General features: G+C 44.6%; 2 protein-coding genes across 2 annotated transcripts in view; both read left to right on the plus strand.

The window, feature by feature from the left end:
- The first annotated feature begins 998 nt into the window (after positions 1 to 998).
- YWHAB (tyrosine 3-monooxygenase/tryptophan 5-monooxygenase activation protein beta) lies at positions 999 to 25,782 on the plus strand. The gene is made up of 6 exons (XM_075901272.1): positions 999 to 1,156; positions 17,160 to 17,461; positions 18,307 to 18,430; positions 21,621 to 21,784; positions 23,288 to 23,383; positions 23,908 to 25,782. Exons 2-6 carry the CDS (start codon positions 17,168 to 17,170, stop codon positions 23,962 to 23,964), a joined length of 735 nt encoding a protein of 244 aa, XP_075757387.1. The 5' UTR covers positions 999 to 1,156; positions 17,160 to 17,167; the 3' UTR covers positions 23,965 to 25,782.
- The window catches only part of PABPC1L (poly(A) binding protein cytoplasmic 1 like), a 37,731-nt gene continuing 31,883 nt past the window's right edge, over positions 21,753 to 27,600 (plus strand). The window contains exons 1-2 of the mRNA XM_075901264.1: positions 21,753 to 21,784; positions 23,288 to 23,383. The gene's annotated coding sequence lies outside the window, so the exon portion shown is untranslated. The remainder of the gene's footprint in view (positions 21,785 to 23,287; positions 23,384 to 27,600) is intronic.

Here is a 27,600-nt window from a genome sequence, read left to right on the forward strand (position 1 = left end):
CCCCACTACCCCACCCGCTCTACTACTCCAACCCCTCTCAGGCGCCCCACTACCCCACCCGCTCTACTACTCCAACCCCTCTCAGCCGCCCCACTACCCCACCCGCTCTACTACTCCAACCCCTCTCAGGCGCCCCACTACCCCACCCGCTCTACTACTCCAACCCCTCTCAGCCGCCCCACTACCCCACCCGCTCTACTACTCCAACCCCTCTCAGCCGCCCCACTACCCCACCCGCTCTACTACCCCAACCCCTCTCAGCCGCCCCACTACCCCACCCGCTCTACTACTCCAACCCCTCTCAGGCGCCCCACTACCCCACCCCCTCTACTACCCCAACCCCTCTCAGCCGCCCCACTACCCCACCCCCTCTACTACCCCACCCCCTCTCAGCCGCCCCACTACCCCACCCGCTCTACTACCCCAACCCCTCTCAGCCGCCCCACTACCCCACCCGCTCTACTACTCCAACCCCTCTCAGGCGCCCCACTACCCCACCCCCTCTACTACCCCAACCCCTCTCAGCCGCCCCACTACCCCACCCGCTCTACTACCCCAACCCCTCTCAGCCGCCCCACTACCCCACCCGCTCTACTACTCCAACCCCTCTCAGGCGCCCCACTACCCCACCCCCTCTACTACCCCAACCCCTCTCAGCCGCCCCACTACCCCACCCCCTCTACTACCCCACCCCCTCTCAGCCGCCCCACTACCCCACCCGCTCTACTACTCCAACCCCTCTCAGGCGCCCCACTACCCCACCCCCTCTACTACCCCAACCCCTCTCAGCCGCCCCACTACCCCACCCCCTCTACTACCCCAACCCCTCTCAGCCGCCCCCCCCCCGCCAATTATCCCATTATCTCGTCCCCTATGACCCTAACCCCACTCGGGCCCCTCATCTGCACTAGCCCCTCCCTTCCCCTGTTGCCATAGCTGCCGAGAAGTTTTTTTTCCTCCCCCCGCCCCCACACGCACCCAGCACCGCGGCCCCGCGGGCCCAATGGGGAGAAAGGGGCGTGCCCGGCCCCCGGAAGGGGTGTGGCGCTAGCGCCGGAAGTGGTGCTGGAGCCGCAGGGTGTGCGTGGTAGCGAAGGGGCCGCCGCGCTCGGAGTCTCCTGACCCGCCCGGGACTGAGGTGTGAGCCTTCCGCCAGGTGAGGGACTCGGGCTCGGCCCCGCGCACGGGGGCTGGGAGCCGCGAAGGGCCTCGCCCCTTCTCTCTCCCCCGCCGTGGGGGAGGTGGGTGCTGCGCGGCCCGGCAGGCCGCAGGGCTCGCGGAAGTAGGAGGGGGCAGGTCCCCCAGCCTCCGCTGGCCCAGCTCCTCCCTTCCTCCCTCGGGGACGGCAAGGCCCGCGGGCGGGAGGGGCGGGCGGAGGCCTTCGCAGGCCGCGGGGCTGCCGAGGGCTCGTCCGGGGGCGCAGCTCCTCCCCCCCCCCAGTCTGCAGTAGCTCGTGTATCTTAGGGGAGCCGGGCGGGGAAGGGGAGCCGCCCAGGTAACGGTGTGACCCGCTCCCCTCCCCCAGGCTGCTGCAGGGCCTGAGCTGGCACTGGCGGCACCGCCTTCCCCGCCGTGCCCCACCCAGGCTGAGTCACCTTCTCCCCCGAGGGCTAGACTGGCCTCGCACACCTGTGTGCGGCAGCCGTCGCTGGCAGGGGCTGTTCCCTTGGCGTGACTGACCAAGGTCCATCGGTTCCTGCCGGCTGGAAAACGCGCCTCTCCCTGTCGGGGTCAAGCCGATTCTAGGCCTGGCGTCCAAAGCCTCCCTGCGGTGTTCTGCCGCGGGCCTTGATGCCCAGCAGCCTCGCCATGCTGCTCCATTCAGGCAATGCCTACAGCGCAGGAAAATGATTCTTAACTAAAATCCCTTGCTGGGTTGGGGAGATGTGAATCATTTTCATGGCACTTCATAGCATCCTTTTCACATAGCCACTCCAGGTGGTGTTTCTGACAAATAGGGAGGAGGTAAAGATGCATCCCTGGCATCTTTATAAAATCCTGTACAGGTGTGGGTGCACAGGCATTATGCTGCCAAACCCAATGGAGTCCTACTCCACCACTAGGGCTCCTAGGTGTTCCAGTAATACAGGTAACAAAGGTGGCATATTATGTGTTATCGCTAGCCTCTGCTGTGGCACAGAGCAGAACGAAACGTAGGGAGGGTATTAGAGGAAAGACTATTGGTTCAGGCATCAGGCACAATCTGTAGGATTTCTTAAGAAAAACCCCATAAATTGACTTGATGTTATAATCTACAGATGTTATCTTGTTTAGTGCAAGTATCAGTGCTGTCATAATGTGCTGGAAGTAAGAGTCTGTCCCAAGTGAAGATTTCAGTTAAACTAGTAATTTATTTGATGTGGTCTTTTTGACATTATGTTCCTAACAATCAAATTGAATGATATGTAATACTTTAAAAGCTAAATTATTCTGTATTTGTAACGTAAATAGCTTGAAAATATTTATAAGGCTCTGAAATTTTCATAGGTTTGGTGTGCTTAGGTTATCTGAATCAGAGATCTCACAAAGTGCCTGACTGCACTTTATGTAGGGGGTTGTATCCTTTTTGATAGTTCCGCATGACAGAGACCATTAAAAAAACTTGGAAGGTATACATTCATACTCTTCCCCTCTCTCCCCCTTCCCCCCCCCCCCCCCCACCATATACAGACCATCATCCTCTTCCAGAGGGAGAAAACACCATTTTTTATCATTTATTTACCATTTATTTTTTGTCTCTTAGATCCCAAAGTGGTAGGCACCTGGCAAAGTAGCTGATTGCAAATGAAGTGTCCTGACCATATAATCATATTCGGATTTTGTATTTATAATGCACAGTTTTTGCATTAATTTGGAATGGATAAAGTGAGACAGCATTAAAGCAAAAAAGATCCAGTGCAGATTTGCACACTTGGTTTTGTCAATGCACCTTCTTCTGACCAGAAAGATCCTTGCTCTTCTGATTCTCAGTATCTTTTAAGCAGAGGAGGTTAAGTGTGTGGGTTTCGTTATGTGTTCAAATAGACTAGGAGACTGAGTGCAATATAAGTAAGGTTTTGAGTGAAGGCTAGTGTCCCAATGCACATTACATTAAAACTAAAGCATTGCAGTGGTATGGCTCTTTATTTTTTCCGCAACCTGTATCCCATCCTGTAAAGTAAATACTTTCACATTCTTTTTATTAGTGAAGGTGATTTGTTGTAATATAAACATTTATTTTTGCATGAAGTTTACACCAGAGGGAAGAGGGTTTTGGGAAACTCACTACTTTCATCTGGACTTTAGCCAGAAATGATTATGGTAGCTGAAATAAAAATCTAACCCTGTTAAGTACATTGTATGCCTTCCTGTTTCCAATTGCAACTGTCCTTTATTTATACACCACTATAAATATGTGCAATGGTTTGAACAAAATGACAGGTCCCTGCTCTAAAAAGTTTACAGTCTAAGGACTTGTCTACATGGGAAAATAGCCTAGAATAGATAATGTACAATACCTGTTCACCACTAGGTGCACATGTAGGGATTCAGTTTTGCTTAATCCACTTTAGAGGTGGATTAAATTAACTTCAAAAAGACTTGTTTTAAAGTACATCTCCCCAGCAATTAGGAGATTTGACTGCAGCACATGTAGCCATACCTGGCTCTAACTGGCTCACTAAATATAGCAGTGAAACCGCAGTAGCATGGGCTCATCACCCAAATACATATCTAGACTCCCAAAGGGCTTGCATTCAGTGGCTAGCCTGTGCTGATATGGCTGTCGTGTTGTTTTTAGCTAACTAGCCAGATCAAAACTAGTTTCTGTGTGCTTATCCATAGAGTTCTACAAATCTGCGAGTATCTGCTTTTATATCCATGGATGTGGATATTTGTAGACCATTTCTGCAGATGACAAAGATGTGGATACAAAATTTGTATTCTTGCAGGGCTCTGATGATAACCTCTCAGGCAGCTGTGAGGAACTGGGATTGGGATCCTCCATCTGCCCTGGGGGGCAGAGACTGGGGCCAGACACTTCTCAGGCCCCCTGCCCAGGGTAGGTGGAGGGTCTGTCCTGTCTCCCTACAGCTGCCTGCCTGGCTCTTACTGTGGACAGACTGCAGCTCTCAGCACTTCTTTCCCTCCTTTCTTAACTTTGTCCTCCCTTTCCCACCTCCCACCCAATCTAGTTCTGGAAGAGCTGCCCTGGTAGTTGTGGGGAGCCTGGGTCCCTTCACCTCCACATGGCTGTGGAACTGGGAATCAGGGACACTGTGCAGTGGGGCTGAGGGGCGAGGCCCCAGGCTAGGGACTGCTTGGGCCCCCCATCCTGGGCAGGTGAAGTGTGCTACATTTACACACAATTGCCTGCCTAGTTCTTATTGTGGCTGGGCTGCAGGTCCAAGCTGCTTCCTGGCCAGAATTGGGTCAGGAAGAGCTACATTGGCAGCTGTGGAGAGCCAGGATCCCTCCACTTGAGCTGGGCAGGGATATGGCTAAGAGCTGCTTGGGGCTCCCTACCCTGGGCAGGTGGAGGGCCTGCCATGGCTCAGCACAGCTGTCTGGCTGATTTCTACCATGACTGAGTTGCAACTGCCAGTCCCAGCTATCACCCAGCTGGAGCTGGGTTGGGGAGAGCTGTGCAGCAGCTGTGGGGATCCATGGTGGACCCTCCAGCTGCTGTGGGTAGGGGGCCTGAGCAGCCCTCTGGTGGTTCCACAGGTCTCCCCCATCTTGCTCTGGCTGGGAACTGTGGGAACTCATGGAGCCCTGGGATGGAAGAGTAGAGGGGGGCCTGAGAGCAGCCTCCAGCTATGTTTCCGATTCCTCAGGCTTCCCGCCTGGCAGAGGGCAAGCGAAAGGCCATAAATCCCCGTGGGCTTCCCATAGCTGTCCATGTGACTTCTTAACTGGAAGGTCGCTCTCTCCCAACCTCAGACCGTGTAGAGCCCTCAAATCTGTGGATGTGGATATCTGCAGATAATTTTTGCAGATCATGGGTCAGGTGCTGATAAACTGTGTAGTTGGGCAGTGCTCTACCCATGTATGTTTCAGTTACACCGTCTGACTGCTGTGTATTTGTACCCTTGGTGTGGAATAAGTGTTAACATACAGAGCAAGAGTGGAATAGCAATTGGGCTTTTAAATTCACAACCTAGCTTATTTCACCAGACTTTCCTTGTGAGGACAAGCCCTAAGTAAATAACATAACAAGAGATGACAAAAAAGGGGTGAGAAAAAGATTGTGTATGCATAGGCGGGTGACTGTGCAGAAATGAAAGCATAAGATTTGTCAGTCTTTTCTAAATTTTAATGAAGATTTGGGGTAGCATTTGTGTGAACTAGTGTGAACAGATGCCCCAATTCTATAGAGATAGTCCTGATATTTGGCGTTTAGTCTTGTATATGCACCCACCACCCCCGTACTGATTTTTTTTTACATTTACTATCTGGTCACCCTACAATGGTGGTCACATTGGAAAGCTAACTGAAAGATATGTTTTGTTGAGGATTTTGGAAGAGAGTGAGGCTGCATGACACAAGGTCAGAGAGGATATTTCATGTGTTCTGCTGCCTGCTTAAAGCCATAAAATATGCAAAGAGCATCTTACTAATATTACTGGTCATCTTGACTTCTTGATAGAGGAGAAATTAGCTTTCTTTGTTTGGGTAAAATCTTACTGGGAAGGTACAATTTCCTGATGTCACATTTTACTAATATATAAAAGTGAGCACTTTATTTTTCCATTAACTTGGAGTGATGAATTTTTTTTCCTTTGTGGAAAGGAAATGAATGAGAAATGCTGATGTCAGAGAGTAGCCTATATTTAGTTTCCAGTGTTCTTTCTCACCACTCCTAAATCCCTAGGTCAAGATAAAAAACACAGCTCTAGCAAAGTGAAAAACCTGGTATTGAAAGGCAAAGGAGGTTCTTGTATTCATTGGGAGCTGAGAAACACATTGATTCCATTCCCTTTAAAGGGTACCCATCAGTAGTGATGCCTGTTGAGAACTACTGCATGGTGGATATCCTCTTCATCATCCAAACTCTCTTGTCAATACTGCAGTTGTTCCTGCATTAGCATGCACATGACTAAATCATGACGGAAGCTTTTTCCCTTTGTTTTGAGGGCAGTAGTCTCCTTTTGAATCCCCATCTAGTCTCCACATTTATGGAACTGGAGTGTGGGATGTGACATTAATATAGATTTTTCATTTTGGGGTGAATTGCTGCATTAATGTCACTAGCTAAAATCAAATAAGATCGTGAAGTGCTGTTCACTTTTAGTAGGCAGATCTGCAAAGATCTCCAGTATTATTCTGTTCTTCCTGTTTTAAATCTAAGGGTGCGTCTAGACTACATGGCTCCGTTGACGGAGCCATGTAGATTAGAATACTCAAAAAAGGGAAATGAAGCAGCGATTAAATAATAATAACTTTGTTAGTTTTGGATCCATATGTGTTTATTCTCATCATAAAGCTATAAGGGTGTGTCTAGACTACATGGCTCCGTCGATGGAGCCATGTAGATTAGGTTTCTAGACATGGGGAAAGAAAGGGGCGATTTAAATAACCGCCGCTTCATTTACATCAAAATGGCTGCCGCGCTGTGCCGATCAGCTGTTTGGCGGCACAGCGTGGTAGTCTGGACGCTCCGCGGTGCTCAACCGCGGAGCGTCCAGACTACCACGCTGTGCCGCCAAACAGCTGATCGGCACAGCGCGGCAGCCATTTTGATGTAAATGAAGCGGCGGTTATTTAAATCGCCCCTTTCTTTCCCCATGTCTAGAAACCTAATCTACATGGCTTCATCGACGGAGCCATGTAGTCTAGACACACCCTTATAGCTTTATGATGAGAATAAACACATATGGATCCAAAACTAACAAACTTATACTTGTGATCAAATCTAGATTCAAACTAACTTCTCCCAGAGTGAAAGGTTAGTGTATTAACTCACCTTTCTGCCTGAACAAAATTCCCTGTAAGCCATGCAGCTCAGTATTTAGTGCTGCATAGGTGCTCAAGGAACCTGCCTGGGGACTTCTTGCAGCTGTGGGAAAGCTGCCTCTTTCCCCTGCCCCAACTTAGCCTGGCCTTCAGCTTGCTGTGTCCTGGGCGGGGTGGCTTCAACCCAGTGCTGGCCCAGACCTATGGTGGCAAGGTAAGTGTGCCCTGTCCACAACTTTGCTGTGAGCTGGATTTGCCACAGCCAGGACAGCTCTGTCTTGGCTTGGACTCAGCTGCGGTCAGGGCAGCCTCTATTCCAGCTGCAACCCAGTCCTGGCTTGAACCTGCTATGGCCACGGGAGAGGCCCTATCCTGCAGCCCCAGAATTGCTGTGGTGGGTAGAGGCGCCTCTCCCCGCCAGGCCAAGTGCTTCTGTGAAGGAGAGCTGAGGGAGTCTCTCTCCTCACAATGCTGTGGAGCACCCTCCTTTACCCCAAACCTCTCAGCCAGCCCCACCTCAGAACCTTCACTCCCAGCCAGAAGCCTCATACCCAGGCTCCCCAGTCCTCTGCCCGAGCTCTGAGTCCATCATCCCCCAGCTCCATCCCAAAGCCTGCACCCTCAGCCCTTACACGCTTGCATCCCAACCCTCTGCCCCATGCCTGAACCGCCTGACCCACCACTGCCATGTGAATTTTGTTGCGTGCACCATTATGAAGGTGATGTCACATATCACCCTCCATATCAGTGGACATACAATGTATTCTACACAGTCAGGAAAAATTAGAGGGACCACTGTGCCTGACTCCTTATTGATGTATGTTAAACCAGTTATTGCACTCCTTTCTTTCCCAAATCTTTTCTAGTAGAGAAATGTTTATTAATTTTAACGTAAGCATTAAAACGTCTGTTGTCAGAAGAACAGGTCATTGAAAGCCGACTTCAGGACAATGAAGATTTATTAGTACTGTTTCTCCAGTTCAATATATTATGTAAGTCAGATATTTTTCAGTGCCAGTTTTTCATATGCTTTCTACAGTGTTTAAATGCAGTTACGCCTGATCTGATTTGACAGTTAGTTTTGACTAGTTCCTGAAGATTGGAAGCAATAAAGTCTATAAAAGCAGTTATGATTTTTCTCAAGTAACTTAGGCCTAAAATGCGATTTCTCATAGAACTGTTGTAATCTGTTCGGAAACGGCTAAATATTTTATCTCGCAACTGTCATTAAAATATACATAAATCCCAAATTCCCTAAATCCAAAATTCCCTTTGTCCTTGCTTGCAAATCCTATGGGTTTACTTTGACCTTGAGTGCCATTTTTAAAATGCTTGTGCCTTTCTCTCACTCCTCACAAAGATATGATAGCATATTGGTTTAAATGGTTGACCGATAAGCCTGTGCTCATTGGTTAACCATCACACAAGCCTTACCTCTTCTCTCCCCCCCGCTTCTGTATCAGAAGCATCAATGTGGGGGGAGGCAGCTCTGTGGGAACACCTGAGCACCAGCTCCCACCTGCCCCTCCCCTGTGTTGCTGCTTCTGTATTAGAGGCAGCAGAAAGGTGGTGGAGAGCCAGCTTTTAAGCCACCTGCTGCCTTGTGCACCAGCTCCCACAGAGCCACCTCTTCCCCATGAAAACAAATGAGTGCCTTTTACAGATACATTTCTCAGGCTGTACAATTAAAGAAATCCAAGGTAGGCCATCTCTACATGAGCAGGCAAACTCACTTGAAACCTTTTAATTTCCTTGTGAACACAGGTCAGTTCCTTTAAGATTACTTGAGCTGGTTGCGGTGTTGGAAGTGAGGCTAGACAGGCTCTAGAGATTTTTCTCAGTTCGCAGGAATGAGAAGTCAAGAGTGTTAGATTCAGAGTTCTGGTGTCCGAGTCCTTAATGGCTTTCAACGTTCTGCTTGCTGGCATTCTTTATCAGAGTTGGTGTCCAGTCATTACCTTTTGGAGGGGTTCTAAGCCCTGGTTTGGCAGGCTCTTAAATCTGAAAAGCAGTATCTCAAATATGAACATCTTATACTTGCAACTAAAAAGCCTCGTTATCAAACTCTTATAGAATCATAAGGCTGGAAGAGACCTCAGGAGGTCATCGAGTCCAACCCTCTGCCCAAAGCAGGACCAACCCCAACTAAATCATCGTAGCCAGAGCTTTGTCAAGCTATGACTTAAACATCTAGGGATGGAGATTCTACCACCTCCCTAGGTAACTCATTCCAGTGCTTCACCACTCTCTTAGTAAAATAGTTTTTCCTAATGTCCAACCTAGACCTTCCCCACTGCAACTTGAGGCCATTGCTCCTCATTCTGTCACTGCTGAGAACAGGCTCTCTCCACCCTCTTTGGAACCCCCCTTCCGGTAGTTAGACTGCTATCAAATTCTTCCTTTCTTTTCTGAAGACTAAGCCGAAATCCTTCAGGCTCTCCTCATGAGTCGTGTGCTCCAGCCCCCTAATCATTTTTGTTACCCTCTGTTGGACACTCTACAATGTGTCCACATCCTTTTTGTAATGGATGGTAGGGATGTAATAGTGTAGTTGATTAACCGATAAGCAAAAGCTTATAGGTTAATGCTATAGACTACATGCATTTGCCTCCCCTCCCTGCCAGTAAATTTTTTAGCAGGCTGGACAGCAGCCTTGCTCAGTCCTTGCTTGCAACAGGTCCAGGACCTACCCCTGCTGCTGCTCTGCATTTAAGGAGTATTAGGAGCCAGGTGGGCAGGCAGCTGAGCTCAATTCCAGCTCATGCCATGTCTAGAAGCTTAGACTCCCCCTAGACAGGAGCTGCTGCCACCGGGTGCTGCTGCCTCTTGATCAGAGACTGCAGCACAAGGCATCAGGCAGCTGGTCCACAAGGGCAGCTGATTTTTAACCTGGCTGCCCTCATGGACCAGTTCCTGCATAGCATTCCGTGCTGCTGCTTCTGATACAGAGGCAGCAGCATGGAGTGGCAGAGAGCTCCTCGGGAGTGAGGCTGGAGTGCACTGGCTACCAGCCCTGCCCCCAGGACTATAGAATAGAATCATGAGGTTTCACGACTGTTCAATTAACCGATATTTAACATCCCTAATGGAGGATCCACAATCACAGAATCATAGAACACTAGTACTGGAAGGGACCTTGAGAGGTCATAGTCCAGTCCCCTGCCCTCACAGCAGGAACAAGCACTGTAGATCTTCCCTGATGGATGTCTATCTAACCTGCTCTTAAATATCTCCAGTTAACGGAGATTCCACAACCTCCCTAGGCAATTTATTCCAGTGTTTAACCTCCCGGACAATTAGGAACTTTTTCCTAATGTCCAGACTAAACCTCCTTTGCTGCAATTTAAGCCCATTGTTTCTTGTCCTAACATCAGAGGCCAAGGAGAACAATTTTTTTTCCCTCTTCCTTGTAACACCCTTTTAGATACTTGAAAACCACTATCCTGTCCCCTCTGTTTTCTCTTTTCTAAACTAAACACGCCCAATTCTTTCAGTCTTCCTTCATAGGTCGTTTTCTTAGACCTTTCATCTTTTTTGTTGCTCTTCTCTGGACCTGCTCCAATTTCTTCACATCTTTCTTGAAATGTAGTGCCCAGAACTGGACACAGTACTCCAATTGAGGCCTAATCAGCATAGAGTGGAAGAATGACTTCTCGTGTCTTGCTCACAACACTCCTGTTAATGCATCCCAGAATCACGTTTGCTGCTGCGCGCTTTTTTTTAAGTCTCTCACTGTTGACTCCTGTTTAGCTTGTGGTCCACTATGACCCCTAAATCCCTGTCTGTAGTACTCCTTCTTAGACAATCATTTCTCATTCCTATATGTGTGAACCTGATCGTTCCTTCCGAAGTGGAATACTTGGCATTTGTCTTTATTAAATTTCATCCTATTTACTTCAGACCATTTCTCCAATTTGTCTAGATCATTTTGAATTTTGACCCTATTCTGCAAAGCATTTGCAACCCCTCCCTGCTTGGTATCATCTGCAAACTTAATAATCGTACTCTTTATGCCATCATCTAAATTGTTGATGAAGATATTGAACAGAGCCAGTCCCAAAACAGACCCTTGTGGAACCCCACTTGTTATGCCCTTTCAGCATGATTGTGAACTGTTAACCATTCTCAGAGAGTAGTTATTATCCAGCCAGTTATGGACCACCCACTTTATAGTAGCCCCATCTAAGTTGTATTTCCCTAGTTTATTGATAGAAAGGTAATGTGAGACCATATAAAATGATTTACTGAAGTCTAGGTATACCATGTCCACCGCTTCTTCCTTATCCACAAGACTTGTTATCCTATCAAAGAAAGCTATCAGATTGGTTTGACATGATTTGTTCTTTACAAATCCATGCTGGCTGTTACCTATCACCTTACTATCTTCCAGATGTTTGTAGATGAATTCCTTAATTACTTGCTCCATTATCTTCCCTGGCATCAAAGTTAAATTGACTGGTCTGTAGTTTCATGGATTGTTCTTATTTCCCTTTTTATAGATTGGCACTAATTTGCCCTTTTCCAGTCTTCTGGAATCTCTCCCAACTTCCATGATTTTCCAAAGACGATAGCTGAAGACTCAGAGACCTCCTTTATCTGCTCCTTGGACTATTCTAGGATACATTTCATCAGGCCCTTGTGATTTGAGGGCAACTAACTTTTCTAAGTAATTTTTAACTCGTTCTTTTTTTATTTTAACTTCTAAACCTATCCCATTTCCACTAGTATTCACTATGTTAGGCATTCTATCACCATCAAACTTCTTAGTGAAAACAGAAAGAAAAGTGGTTAACCACATCTGCCATTTCCAAGTTTCCTGTTGTTTTCTCCTGCTTCACTGAGCAGTGGGCCTACTGTGTCGTTGGTGTCTTCCTCTTGCTTCTAATATATTTGTAGAATGTCGTCTTGTTACCCTTTATGTCTAGCTAGGTTGAGCTCACTTTGTGCCTTTGCCTTTCTAATCTTGCCCCTGCGTACCTGTGTGTGTGAATATTCATCCTTTGTAATTTGGCCTAGTTTTCACTTTATATATAAACTCCTTTTAGATTTTTAGATAGGATACAATACTTCAGATGTCCTCACTAGAGCTGAATAAAGGAGAATAATCACTTCTCTAGATCTGCTGGTTGTGACTTGTAAAAAGTATCATGATTACATTAGACCAGTGGCTCTGTGTGGTCCGAGGACCACTAGTGGTCTGTGATCTTGGAGGTGGGCTGTAGGCTTTGGGACTCTCCCCATCTCCCTTCCCCCCCCCCCCCCCCCCCCACAGTGAGAAGCCCATGCTAGCATTCCAGTTCTCTCTCCCCCTGCAAGGTTAAAATGCTAGTACTGGCTCCTTTCCTGGGGGAGGAAACAATTCTGCATGCTGGTGCTTCTCAGCACCCCAGCTGGGGGAACAGCAGTACAGGAAACTGCTTGCCTGGAGGTTTTCTCTGCTGCTCCCATTGGCTGGAATCCTCGCCAATAGGAGCAGCAGGAAGCAGTGCCTGGGGGTGCAGAGCCAGAGAAGTGCCCCCATCCCCCTCATGCCCCAGCCCCACACTACCATCAGTCTCCCCCCCACCACCAAGACACTGCACCCCTATCCCTGCATGCTCCCTTTCAACCAGACCTGCTATCCTCCACCTGCTCCTGCACCCAGCCTCCTGGCCAGACTCCCTACCCTGAGCCTGCGCCTGCGCCTGCACCCTCCTTCCTGCTCAGACCTTGCAACTCTACCCCCTCCTACACTCATTTTGTCATCATTGGTGGGCTGGTGGGCCATGGAAAGATTTATGATGAGTGGGGTAGACCACGGGCCTAAAAGTTCTTGAGAACCACTGCATTATACAATTCCTGTCACTACCCCACTACCATTGTCATTGAATGTACTGCTGTTAGTGGCAGATAATTGCTGCTGATGACTTTCACTTGTAGCCTAAGAACATATGCAGCTTATTTTACAGGCATCCTAGGGATGTGTTCCAGGCTGTGGCACACTAATCTGTTAGGAAGGACATAGCTTTCAGCTCCTTTATGGGAGGGACCAGCTACAGCTGATAGTGGCTTTTTCCCCCCCAAACATTACTACTTTCCTTGTGTTTTTTTTCCTTCTGGCAAACACTTCCTTCTTATGGAGCCCAAGCCATCATAGCTCTGCAAAGCCCTTCTCCAAGCTTCTAACAAGGTAAGCGGTGGAGAATCAAGACACTAACAGTGTTCCTTTATACAGCAAAACCTTGCGTGAGAGTGATGGTAGGTGAGTACTGCCATGGTACTCACATTTTGGTGTGTGGCGATACCTTACTTATTGGAAGAAAACTTGACGGTATTTGAATTCTTATTAGATTTGTTTTTTAAACAGCACTGCATACTCTTGTTGCAGTAGCCCCTGACTGCGGGGGGTCTGAGCTCCCCAAGGACAGAGGCTGCTCCACAACAATAGCCCCTGTCTGTGAGAAGTTCACCCCCCCCCCCCATGAGCAGGGCTGCTGATGTGGAACAGCTTCTGTTTGTGGCAGGCCCAGGCTCACTGCAGGCAGAGGCTGCTCTGTGAGATGCTAGAGCAGCCTCGGTCAGCAGGGAGAATCAGACCCCATAGAGGCAGCTGTATAGGGGAGGGCAAGTGGCACTGTGGAGCTGGTGCTGGGGTGAACTGGCTTTTAAGTTGGGAGCAGGCAGATCTGGCAGCAGCTGGGGGGGGGTGGGTGGGAGGCATGTAGTCAACAAGATTAACTGATAACCCTAGGCTCTACACATTGACATTCCTAGTTAGCATCATATTAATAAACCTTCCACAGTTCCTAATGTGAATTCTGCACAGGTGATATTTTCACAATTCACAGCACTACTTGTGCTGTGCTACCAGATAAGCACAGACAGAATAGAATGCAGACTTTTAAAACGACAACATGGAAATGGTTTTAAAACTACTTGTCTCTAAATTTCAGCATTCAGACTATTTTTCACAACAAAAATCTCAATCCTTTGGTAGTGGTATTGTGTAAACTTCTTGTGGTAAACCTAGAAGTGACTACAGTGAAAATGCTACAGTGCAGGTTATGAGGAAATTGGAGTCGGACAGTTAGTTGGAATGTTTTAATATTTGTGACTGGCTTTCAAATGCTACAAAACACTGTTGATACAGACATACTTTGATCTTCAAATTAATAGTGAAAGTTTGGCAATTGAGTGAAAGGATGGGTCCACAGCTGTGAATTAGTTACGGTGTTAAGCATGTAAACTGAATTCATTTCATAATTAAAAGTACAGGCAGTCCCCAGGTTACGTACAAGATAGGGACTGTAGGTTTGTTCTTAAGTTGAATTTGTATGTAAGTCGGAACTGGTACATATTGTAGGGGAAACTCTAGCCAAACATTTCTCCAGAGCTCAGTTTTATTCTCCCACACCTCACTTTCCTCAGTCCTTTATTCTCAAGTTGAGGTGTCTGTTGAGAAAAGCCGCTCCGCGTCTCCTGGTCTGTTGGGGGGGCGCTAGCTTCACGTCTCCCTGGTCTGCTGGGGGGAAGCAGCTAGTGCGGGGTTGCCTCACCCCGTTTGTAAGTAGGGATCTGATGTAAGTAGGATCCATGTAACCCGGGGACTGCCTGTATAGCAATTTGGGAAGTGGTAAGAAGGCAGTGGATGACTGTGTTGAATTGGAATACAGAGCACTGCATCTCTACCAGGGATGTGAAAGTGTAAACAAGTAACCAATGATCCTGGGCTCTCCAGTTAACTTTCATGGTTACAGGCAGTCAGATCCTCCCTTCTCCTCCTGAGGGAGCAAAAGCAGTAGGAGGCAGTGGAAGGAGCTGGCTTCCCATGCACACCGGCTCCTGGCAACCCACCTCCCCTGCATGTAAACATGTAACTGCTGAAAATTTCATGTTGGTAATAATAATGACCAAAAGATGTTTAACTTTGATCTGTCTTTTCAGCTCACAATTTTCTAAGCAGTATATTTATGAAAGCCATGTCTACACTGATCTCAAGGGTCTGATTCCCCTGCTCACATATACATACTTGTGCTAGCCCTTGTCAAACTAGTGCAAATATAAATAGCAGTGGAGCTGTGGAAGTGGAAGTGCTAGTGAAGGCCCGGCTTAGCTGTTCTGAGTACAAGCCCACCTGAACCTCATGGGTATTCACTTGTCACGGCTAAGTCATGCCTCTGCTACCATTATTCATACTAGCTGTACTCAGTAAGAGCTAGCGCAAGCTTGTGTGTATGAGCAGGGAAATAACACCTCTAGAAAATGTAGCTTAAGTGTATGCAGTATAAAAAATCCTGTCTCAGCTGGCACCCTTATTTGGAGTCATCTTTTGTATAGTTTGGGTAGATAGTCTTTAGGGATGTAAAATCCCATCTGGAGGCAGGCTGGAACACCCCCACTCCCAGTGTGCCTGGGCCAGGCCTGCCACAGAAGGCAGGGGGTGGGGTGGCTGCTCCAGCCCCTACCGGTTAACTGCAACCGGTCAGCATCACCTTGTCAGGGTGGTGCTTACTGGTTAACCATTCACATCCCTAGTAGCAATGACTACCAATATGTATCTGCATCTGTATCAAATTTACACTTGATCTCTAATGAAATGCCTGATGGGACTCAATCTGCACCATCTTTCTGACAATCAAAACCTGGTGGTTCCTTGGCAGGGTCAGTGATGAGCTGACTTGGAGTCTCCCTAGAGTAGACTGGTAAAGATAGAGCTATGATAGTGAAGTAATGTGAGTTAATGTCTTAGGCGAGAGTTGCAATCTTAATATCAGTTTGGCACATTAAATCAGTAGAATCTGTCTCTCTCTCTAAAAAGCTGTGTTTGGAACAGAATTAGACGTAGTGCAGAACTTTAATTACATGTGTGCAGGATGATTCCCATTTTCTAGGGCGGCTTCTTTCAGAAACAAATCTGTATTGATCCAATGGCTCACAGAACAGGCAAATCAATAAAGTGACTATGCATATGCCACACAAGTCCTTTGTTTAGGCGTAGATGTATCATGTCACCATTGTGCTTTGCAGACACAGAACATAGCAGTGAGGAAAAGCCATTTTCCTTACTAACTTCACCATCCATTGTCATAAGGCATACATTCTTAAACTGTGCTCAGTGGAGAATTGGCTAGTCACACAGTATATATCTGACCTTTTTCCCAGCTGTTAAATTGCATTTAAAAAAAAAATGAATGTCTTTCTTTCTATTGTTTTACAATTGCATTCTCCTTCAATCTATGTATTAAAATATGGTTGACTCTGAAAATGCTGCAAGATATCAGGGTTGCTTGTCTCAAAAATCTCATGTGCAGAGAAAAACACAGATATAAGAAATAATGTTCCTGGCATGGCAGTATTAAAAACATTATCTCTGGCAAGAAATGCTAGCTTTCTTTTGCTGTTTTGGAAGTATCCACAAAAACATTGTTACATCAAAGTAAAGGAGGGCTGGGCTATTCAATGACAGCAGGAGCTGTCCAGTATTTTAGATACTTCTGCTTTAAGAACATTATTTCTGTCATGAAGAGTACTGGAAGATACAATAACATGAAAAAGTTCTGGCTTTCTGTTTTGGCAAGTGTTTGAACATACAGCCTTTCCTCTCAGACTTCTGGTGATGTTAGATTGGGGACATGGTATCATGACAGAGAAGATTGGAGAAATCTGTTTGGAGGAAAGATATATGATTGGACATCAGTATTAATCTCACATTTGAGAGGATAATGTTTAGGTTCTTCCGGGAGAGTAATTAATTGTGATTCTTAAATGTATCAGAAGGTGCTGCTCTTAGTGAAACAACCAAAATACAAAGTTAAATTCCTGGTAGTAATTCACTTCAGATTGAACCTCTGGTTCGGGCAACATCTGTGGTCCAGTATGATTTTAGTCAGCAGCATGGGGGGCATGCAGGAAGCAGCAGCAAGGGGTCAAGCAGGAACTGACGGAGGACACCCTCTCCCCCTAGCATGTAAACACGTAACTGCTGGAAAAATTCAGCGGTTACACGTTTACTTGAATAAACTAATTTTAATGTCCCTGGTATTGACCTCCTGGGGTCCAGCAAATACTGTGGTTCAATGCCAGTCAAGTCCCCAGGTCGCTGGACTAGAGAGGTTCAGCCTGTACATTGATCATGAAGAAGACAGACTTCCCACTTATTAATCATCATGACTTATACCACATCCCTTTACCTTTCATTCACTTTCTACAGACTGTGCAATCGAGAATTTTTTTTCTCTCCTTTCAAGGAATAGCCATGGATAAAAGCGAGCTGGTACAGAAAGCCAAGTTGGCTGAACAGGCTGAGCGCTATGATGACATGGCTGCTGCTATGAAGGCTGTCACTGAGCAAGGACATGAACTGTCCAATGAAGAAAGGAATCTACTCTCTGTTGCCTATAAGAATGTGGTTGGTGCCCGTCGCTCTTCCTGGCGTGTAATATCCAGCATTGAACAGAAAACAGAGAGGAATGAGAAGAAACAGCAAATGGGAAGAGAGTATCGTGAGAAAATTGAGGCTGAATTGCAGGATATCTGCAACGATGTTCTGGTAATAATCCAAGATGAAAAAATAACAGCAGTTAGCATTGCAGCAATTGCCCGGGACAATATCAGGGTTGATTGTCTCAATCTCGCAGGTAGAGAAACACAGATACAGGAGGGTTCCTGGTGCTCACTCCTTTTGCAACCATTTTTGAGTCCTGTTCCTCACTTATCTGAGATGCTAAAGGTCCAGGCAGGAAAATAATTTCTTAAGGATTTGGCTAAAGAACTTGGGTTTAGTAACTGAGCATTTTAGTTTCTTTTATGTAACTGTATTCAGTGTCCAGATCACCACTGGGACCCCTGTGGACAGGGACTGCTTCACAGCAGTGTCTCCTATCCCCTTCCCCCCACCCCCTCCTGCTGCCTCTGATAGAAGCAGGGGAGGAGGGGCAGGCAGCATCCTGGAGATGGTGCTGGGGGGGAACTGGCTTTACTGGTTTCCCCCATCACCAGCTCCTGCTTCCCCTCCCCCCCTTTGCTGCCTCTCTCTGATAGAGGCAGTCGGGGAGTGGGGGAGTGACTAATCAGCTATCCAGTAAGCATTTGCTTATCTGATGATCGACTAGTTGCTTGCATGCCTAGTGAAGCCGGCTTCTTGTATTCTCTTCCGTTTAAAACTCAGACTAGCAGGCGAGGACTGAGCCAGCCTGTCAGTTCAAGTTTTAAATGCAGAGCATGTGCGGGGAAGGGGAGTGTTGCAGTTAACTGTGACCATTCACCAATAAGCACTTAGAAATTGCATCTGCATGTTAAATGCTTACCATGATAGTTAAAGTTTCACTCCTGTGATTTGATTTTTTTCCCCCGGACAAATACATGTGTGAAATTCTGTGATACTTCCTCTTTCAGGAACTCCTGGATAAGTACCTTATTGTCAATGCCACACAGCCAGAAAGCAAGGTCTTCTATTTGAAAATGAAAGGCGATTACTTCAGATATCTTTCAGAGGTGGCATCTGGGGACAGCAAACAAAGTAGGTGGAGTTAAAATCTTTTAGATGTGTATATACAAAGCTTATCAGGAGTCACATAGCTACAAAGCAGAATGAAGTATGAAGAGATATGTTTCTGTGTTCAGCGGGAATGTTCTTGTCATGCTGTCTGGAGTGCTGAAAAGGGCAGGCACCTCCGCCTGATGGTGTGCTCTATAATTAGATTTCACCAAGCCAGGGACAAATGTGAACTATTGGATCACTGTAACAATCTTACATGGAGTCACAGACCTTTGGACTTTGCCACAAAAAGCTTTCTTAAATCAAAAATCACACCACCTAAGGGGGTTCTCGGTCCTATTCTAGATCTTACGCCAAAGGCAATGTTGATTGCCAGTTGTGTATAAACAAACTAGCAGTCTTACTTGGTGCTGCCCAGGCCCTTTAGGGGAGAAGGCTGGTGGTGTAGGGGTGCAGGACTCAGGGCAGGGCCTTGAGAAAGGGGCTCAGGGTGGGAGGTCCCATCTGGCACAGCCCTTTTCTCATCCATCCTCCCTCACCCGCCCACCAGGGGTCTTTTTCTTGCCCCTCCCCAAACCTCTCCCTGCAGCTAAGGACCAGGGCAGGGGAAGAGAGTTGAGGGAAGGGGATGCTACTTATTCAGTGTTCTAGTAGGCAAGATGGCAAAGCCCCGGCTCTGCTGTCCACTCCCTTGGTGATATGGCTTGCTGTACGCAGTGGCCACTGCAGATAGCTCTCCCCTACGGGTCTGCTGTCCCCAGTGGCCACATTCCTATTGTGTCCTTCCAAATAGCAGCCCCTCCCTTTGCACGTTATGGAAAACTGCCCTTTTCTCGCAGGCTTCCAGTTCTCCTGGGACAACCAAACCCTGACTTTGCATTAAGTAAGGAGAAGATGAAGCTGCATCCCAAATTTGGTAGCTTTAGCCCCTACTTTTTAGGAGGGGCTCTTGAACAAATTGACTCAGACATGTAAATAGCCACACTCTAAAATATATATGTATTGACTAAAGCTTTTATTAGCTAAGAAAAGGAGATGAGCTATTGAGACATTAAAACGGGTATAAAATATGCAAAGGTGAGTCAGTTTGTAAGTCCAAATGGTAGTAGTGATGTAATAAACTGACAGTTTCCAAAAAGTCTCTTCAGGATACCCAGGTGGTTTCTGTGGATCTCTGCTTTGAATCTGGTACACTTCCCTGTACATGTCCAAACGTCCAGGATCTTTCCATCAGAGAGCTTATCTCAGAAAACAAGCTGACAGTGTCACTACCCACATGGGTTTTTTTATGACCGTGAGGAATGTATTTTGAGTCTTTGACCTCTTATCACCACATACAATGACCACTAGCTTTGAAGTTAGCTCTTTTCTGTTAGTTCTTCATTTGCAGTCCATAAGGCTTCTTTCTCAATTGATGGCATTTAGTTATGAGACTCTACACAATGTCAATGTTGTCTGTTTCATTATAACAGGATACAGATGAGTGCAAACAATGCCAGTAACATCCAATTGATGTTTAAACTTCATGTAAACTAAATATACACTTATACCTTTAACAATCACTATGATCAATAATAATGTACAGGTGACTAGACCTGAGGCTTTGGCATGAGAGCTGGAACATAATCTGCCAGTGTCACAGCAGTGATCAACACCGGTCTCCCTCTCCCCCAACCCCCCCCCCCAAAAGGTGGGTTCTAACACCATGCCAAGCACATTGCCATCTCTCAGCTTACTCTGTCCCCAAACGTCTCCTATCCCATGCCTGAAAAGGCTTTGCTACCTGTCCAAAAGTTCAGCAAATCCAGGCTCTGGTAGCTGGAGAAGACAAATGTGTTGGAAAATGTCCTGCCAGTAACACCTTCCTGATTATATCAAAGGATCTTTCTGAAATAACTTCACTGATTGGTAACACATTTTGATAGGTGGACTCAGAAGTCTTAACCTAGAGACCTTTACCTTGTTAAAAACTGACACCTTGAACTCTTCCTACAAATTAGTGGGCAGTCAGTGCAGATCGTGGAATAGGATCATAGGGCTAGACCAGTGTTTCCCAATTTTATTTGGCCACAGAACCCTTTTTGGCTTGAAAGAATTTCAAGGAACCCCTAGGTTCCGAGGCCAAAAAAAAAAAAAAAAAAAATTAGTCACACTGATATTTCTTGAGCAAAAAAAAAAAAACCCATGGAGATTTGCCTCTGTCTCTTTAAGAGGGAGCGGGGGAGTGCCAGGTTCTCATGGAACCCTTACTTTTGCTTCATGGAACCCCAGGGTTCTGCAGAGCACCAATTGGGAAACACTAGGCTAGATGGTCATTCTCAGGCAGCAGTGGGCAGTGTGAATGGCCCTCCATCTCAGTGGGCTGCAAAATTATCATTACCAAGATGGTCTCCCTGGGTAGGTTAGTTTTGCTGATTTGTATTTGTGCACCTAGAATTGTGGTGTGTCAACTGAACCAAAGCAGCACTTTGATTAGAGGGAGTGCACAGCTGTCAGTCAACGTTGCTTGCAATTAGCATGCACTCCACTTCGTGTGCTCTTGCTTTATTTAAGTACATGTCTGTTTAGTAATACCAGTAGGAAAAAGCTACACGGATGGAAAACAGTGTAATCTTGCAACAGTAAACAAGACATGTCTCAGCCCACACAGAACCCCAATGTTGCCCACCACTGTTCTAGAGCCCATCAGCCTGGGGAAGGAGCAGTCACATTTCCAGTATTCTCCCAATTTTTAACCCAGGGAGCTCAGGACTGAAGTTACCTTTTGAACGCTTCCTTCTCAGAAGCATTAAGGATGGCTCATTAGACAATTCCACTCCCAAGTTCATTTGTCAGCATTTATTTTCCAGAACTATTTCTTGTTTTTCTGTTGGCTTTTAGCTTTTAAACACAATGCAGTTTGGCAGCACTAACCATAGGACTATATTTGATTTTTTTTTTAAAAAATTTATATGAATCGTTGCATTTTTAATCTTGTGAGCAGTCCTGCATTTATATTGCTAAGTTTTTATGATTAAAATTATTGAAAGAAATTCCTTTGTGCTTGTTTTTTTTACATGTAGGTATTTATTAATCTTCTAATTGGAATTTACCTGATGTCAGAAGTTCCTAAATTGTCCAGACCAACGTGTTAATAAACTGTGCCTTATACCCAAGATAGGAGATGCAGTGACTTATCATGCATTAATCTTACTGAAATCGCTTTTTGCAGCAACGGTATCAAACTCTCAGCAGGCTTACCAGGAAGCATTTGAAATTAGCAAGAAAGAGATGCAACCTACACATCCCATTCGGCTTGGTCTGGCTCTCAATTTCTCTGTCTTTTACTATGAGATATTAAATTCCCCTGAAAAAGCCTGTAGTCTGGCAAAGACGGTAAGTAGACTTACTGGAATTTTTGTGTGGGGGAAGGGGAGGAAATTACTTAAGGTGAAAACTATTAAATGTGTACAGTGGTACCTCCTGAAGATACTTTTGAGTGATTTTATTCTTCTAAAAGCAAATAGAATACTCCTTAAGGAGAATCTGTCGTAAAGAGGATGCATGTCTCAGAGGTGCTGGCCTTCTTTCACACTAATATCTGTATCTTAATATCTTTCCACATAAGCTAGCAAAGGCATACTAGTCAGTTGACTATTGAAAGTGGCCTTGTGAGAAATAAAACAAGCTTCCCTCTTCACACTTTCACAGAATTCTCCCAGAAATGACTTGCTTTGGAAATTTAAAAATGGTTGCATTAATCTAGCGCTTCTAAAACTGAAACTAACACAGTCTTTAGTGGAACATGTTTCAAAAATTTGATGTCAGTTTCTCCAGTGTGACTTGAGTGCTCTTCTGAAAACATCCAATTTCTCTTCAGAGGCCAGAACCATTTTGGTTTCATTGGTGTGGCAAACTCTTTGATGGTTTAATTGTGCTCAAATAGATGACCAGTGAGTTAATTTTGTCCTTAATCTTTCCTTGAAATTCCACCAAATCTCTGAGAGCTGAATAGCTCCATGTGGTATTTCTGTTATTTCACCTCCACTTACTTCAATTGAAAGCTGTCAAGTAACTGCTTAGGAGTTAGTGAGCCTATACATAGAGTGCACTCTGTTTTGGGTCCTAGTATTTTGTATCAAGAAGAGATTTTCACTTGCACTGCACTTGCTACTGTTCTGCTTTTTAAGTTACTGGCCTCAGTCTGTTTAAGAAATGTGTGTACGTTTGTGATAGAAATATACTTAAATAGAAAAAGGGCCTATTTCATGGTAGTTGTCAAACAGGCTACATGAACTATGATAGAAGATTTTATAAAAAGTTGGTTGCAACTGTGGTCATATTGGTGTTTAGTGGAAAGTACATTGTTCCTTCCACTGTCAGACTGTTTCCTATTTCTTCAGTTGTCTTCCTATGTGCAGCCGGTATGACCCTGAAGATACCTCTAGTTTTTCAGCCTTATTCATACATGCCCTCACCACTCATTCAAACCTTTGAGTACTCCATTTTTAGTGAAGACACGCTAAGGAACTTGTCTGACAACGCTACTCTTCAATAGAGTGGCTGGATTGCTTTTGAGCCTTTGAAGCAGTCCATTCTGTGGGAGTAAGCACTCTCATTTCTTGAGTGTTTTATGGTGGCCTGGGAAGTAAGGCTGGTCCAAGAATTACTCTTAAAACTCATATAATGGAATGGAATGCTTCCATTTGGCTAGTGGCCTAGTCTTCACTTAATTGCAGTTGAGCCTGTATGTGGTACTTTCTTTAGACAGGGAAAAATACTCCTAGTCAGTCACTGAATCTTAAATGTAAAATCAGAAATTTATGTAAATGAAACTGAATACAAATGAGCACAGAATGAGAATCTGTCTGTTCTGTTAAACTGTCTTGCCCATTTCAGGCTTTTGATGAAGCAATAGCTGAGCTGGACACACTGAATGAAGAGTCTTACAAAGACAGCACTCTGATCATGCAACTACTTAGGGACAACCTTACTGTAAGTATCATTGGGACAAACTGCTATATTTTAAACTTGTCACGGTTGTAAATGTTATACTTTCAGGCTCCAATAAGTAGGCTTTATCATGAGACGTTTTGTATGTTTCTCTGCTTTACAAGCCACTTCTCTTCTGGAGAAACAACCACACCAACTTGATGTAATTGGACCTATCTGAGAGCCAAATCCTTTGTATGTTGCATCAACACAGTTACTGCACTAGCACAAGTCACTAAGCCTTTCTGCAATCTGTTGTCGTTGAAAGGTGCACTTTGTTGACAGCTTCCCAAAAGCTACCTTTTCTCTAGTGCGTATTGCCTGTAAGCTTCATTTGCTTTCTGTTCCTAAGCCTCCATCCAGCCTTCTGGTTTTAGTTCCTAATTCTTTGCCACTAAATTTATCATGTAATACTCTTCCATTAAGAAAATTGCACAACCTACAGCTAATTACCCCATCTCCCCTTTCCTGACAATGTAATTAACTGCATGCTTTCAGCATAAACATGTGTTTGTATTTTCTTACAGCTATGGACATCGGAAAACCAGGGAGATGAAGGGGATGCTGGGGAGGGAGAGAACTAATGGCTGTCACGCTTCACTATATGTTCAATGTCACTCTGTATCCTACACATATATCCCTTTGTGCGACAAGCAAAAAGAATAGTACATCGACTTTCACAACCTCAACGTAGCAAAAACTGTCTGTGGGGTAAAAACAATTGGTTGGTGTTTTGTGTACTTAAAACGGAGATTGGTTATACAACTGCATTCTGAACTTTCTGATCATGAATATTTGCAGTTATGATTACCGTGTTTATATTTTTAACTCAACACTGTGATTATGGGTTTTGTGATTGCAGTTGACTTTACAAAACTCTTCCTGGTAGAAACTAGACATTAATTATGTAACTCTGGAAAGATTAATCTGGCTCTCAATAGTCGAAGTACAATTCTGTTGTAAAGTTGTACAGAAAGTTATTAAAATTATATTGTGACACTGGAGCATGGAAGGAGAGCAATCCATTGTGTGGCATTCCAGTTCAGTAACACACTTCAGTGAGTTAGTTTAACAGGCACACTCTATAGACATTTTAACCAAGTTTGGTGCACCACTTTCAGTCAAAAGCTCACTTTTAGTAATCTTACTTTTCTGAGGATTCAGTTTTTTGGGAGTATAGTAGCCTGATTTCCAAATTACATTTACAAGTAATTAGGGTTTGACTTTGAAAAATGATCCAGTGCTCATATAATATGCATGACTTAAACCCCCTTCCCACAGCAATAAATTAGCTAGTTATAACTTGGACTGTTCTTTAGTAGTGAGATTTCTTGGTGCACTATTGTCAACTTGCAACAGGAAAAGACTAATATTGTATAAATGGCCTTATTAGTTTTTGGATAATAATGTTTAGAGTAAAATAATGCCAACATTGCATTTCACTTAGGAGAATTAAAATCTCCTTTGGTATTCCCACTCTGAATTCTATCTAGAAATATTTCTAATATCTGCCATCTTTCACTTTATTGAAATCTTCCTCCCATTGAATTGATGTTCATCCTCACCCTCTCACCTGCTTTTAAACTTCATTTAAAAAAAAATTCTGGACTCCTATATACATACGTTCCATTATTTGTGGATTAAAGGTGATATGAGGGTGATGGAGAGACATGAGTGTGCTAGTGGGCAGGTCTCTCATTGAAATGTTTGAGAGTTGCCAGTGCTGCTATAGACTTCCGCTCTTAACATCTGCCACTTTTAAGTAATACAAGGATCTGGCTTAAATTTTCAAGATTTCCCGCTATTTCTTACTGGAATGCAGGCCTACACATTTGTAATGCTTATTAGGAACTTGTGATATTAGAACTCTAAATGTTCTCATTTAGTTGTGTTCTCAAACAGGTCCAATCAAATAAGACTTAATAAGAGTTGCATGAATAATGCAGTGAAAAAGATTAGGATTAGTCATCTATAAGTCTCGCAATATCATCCCTCTACCATTTCATCTAGCTGTAGAATCCATCTGTTTGTCTATCCATCTGTCTGCTGGAGAGAGAATTTCATGCACTGATTTTAAAACTCCCCTCTACTAGCTGAACAAATAGTGCAGTTAATACTTGGCGCTTGGTAAATGCAGTAGTGATGAATGTGGAACCGAGCCTGTCTGTATATCTGGTAGCTCTTTTTGCTTTGTTTTTACTGACCAGTATTCTGCCTAAAGTTTGCTTCTGTGACGGTTATATTGCTAGCACACGTGGTTGTGAGAATAGTATAGCAAAAAGAAATACCTGGTTATTGATGTACTAGATTTGTGTATGTCTTTTAAAAAGTTCTAGTTTCACCTTACACAAAATAATCAGGAAGTGTAAAAATTCAAAAGTGAATAAAAAATTTTATCAGTTCCTTGTGGTCTGTTATCTTTGTCACACTTGTGGCAACAGAAAATTGTGGTAGTAGAATCACCACCTCCATTATAGTTATGTCCAGAATTTGGACTTTTGTGTGACTTGTTGACTCTTACGGAATTAAGTGGTACAAATATTTAACTCATTCCTTTCACTAAGAAAATGAAAAACCCTCTGCTACACCACTCACTTTGTAGTAGAGGCCGCCACTGGTTCTGTTGCTTGATGTCCATTCTGTGAGGCACATGCCTGTACATTTTCATGTTGAGGAGGGAGATGAGAAAGAAATGGAATTGTAAGATGATGGCTAATACACGAAGGATACTGACTTGGGTACTAGTGTTAGATTCCTATCTGTCTTGTAATGCTGCTTGCATAGGAAATGCTGAATGCATTGTATGTACCTGTACGTTCAACAATGTTTAATCTCTGTAACAAAAGCCACAGCTCTGCATCTGCCTACGAGACAGCTCAACAGTTTTGGAAGGATAGAAGTCAGTCAGTGGAGAGAGGGTTAGAAGCTAATCTAACAAATTAATAGTGTTGCTTTTTCTTGTTTCATACCTATATGATCTTGCCAAAATATTTGTGTGAAATTGTAATTCTTTCACAAATCATTGTCTGGTATGTTGCAGTATTTATACTGGACTGCTAGGCAAATGCTGTGGCCTCACATGACAGATGTTTGCACATGGCGTTTGAATCCCTTGCCTCAAACAGTTTGTTTCTGGAGATATTCATACACATGACTAAGCATTTCTTAGTAAATGCACTTGATGGTTCCCCCTGTTTTATAGTTGTCACAAAGATTAACAGATTTTTTTTTCTCATTTCTTCTTGCCTCTCCCCCTCCCCCATCTGCTCTAGTCATAACTCTGATGTGATCAATAAAATAAGGTAAATGTTTCAAAAGTGCCTAGGTGACTGGGACATAGAGGCATCTGTTTCTCAATGAAAGAAACTTAAGCGCTGAAAATTTTTTCCAGTGTCTGGGGATAAATTCAAAAGTTTTTATTAAGGCTAAATAGTTTGTGGGAAAACTGTCCAAGCTTGGACGGCCTTCATCTCCCCACTTCCTGCACAGCTTACTAATAGATCTATGCAGCTTTATATTGCTAATAATCTAAAACTTGTAAATATAGGGCCTGCTTTCCATGTGCATGTCAGTTTTCCCTTTTTGTACATTGTCAGCTGTATGCACAGATGATAAAGCTTGCACTACACACAGGTATCAGTGGCAGTGCATGAAAATGTACAAGTGTGAGCGCAACAATGAATGCAAGTGGGGGCTACTTTCTGAAAATCTGGTGCTTTAAATTTCAGTAAATAGTAACCATCAAATTACTTTATGATCCAGGAGTTATCCTGAACCTTGGAAGCAGGTTGGCTAGGAATGAAAAAAGCAGTTCATCCTACTTTAGCTTTTATAATTGTTTTAATGACCTTTTCGCTGTACAAGGGGATTGAATTAATTTGGTTTCTGGGAAAGCATCTGATGAAAATTGTGAAGTGACATTTCTCTTGGCAATTCTCTCTCAAAGCAAGGTAGAGCCTGAGTGCTGGAGGGATTTTTGATATTGTCTTGCAACACTGCATTTACTACTTTGGAAGAATGTTGGCATACACATTCCTTCCACGTACAAACCACCTGTTAACATATTTAGAACATTAGGGAGTACAATTGCTATGCACACTCAGGTTATCTCATCTCCATTTAAAAAGTATTCTGTAGCCAGGTGGGTTGGTAAGACACTTCTCCTGCAAGTCTTTGAAGGTCCTTTTCTCCAAGTGTTGTCTCAACGTACACACACCTGT

The sequence above is a fragment of the Pelodiscus sinensis genome, chromosome 18, assembly GCF_049634645.1.
Source record: "Pelodiscus sinensis isolate JC-2024 chromosome 18, ASM4963464v1, whole genome shotgun sequence".
In the NCBI taxonomy this organism is placed as follows: domain Eukaryota; kingdom Metazoa; phylum Chordata; order Testudines; family Trionychidae; genus Pelodiscus; species Pelodiscus sinensis.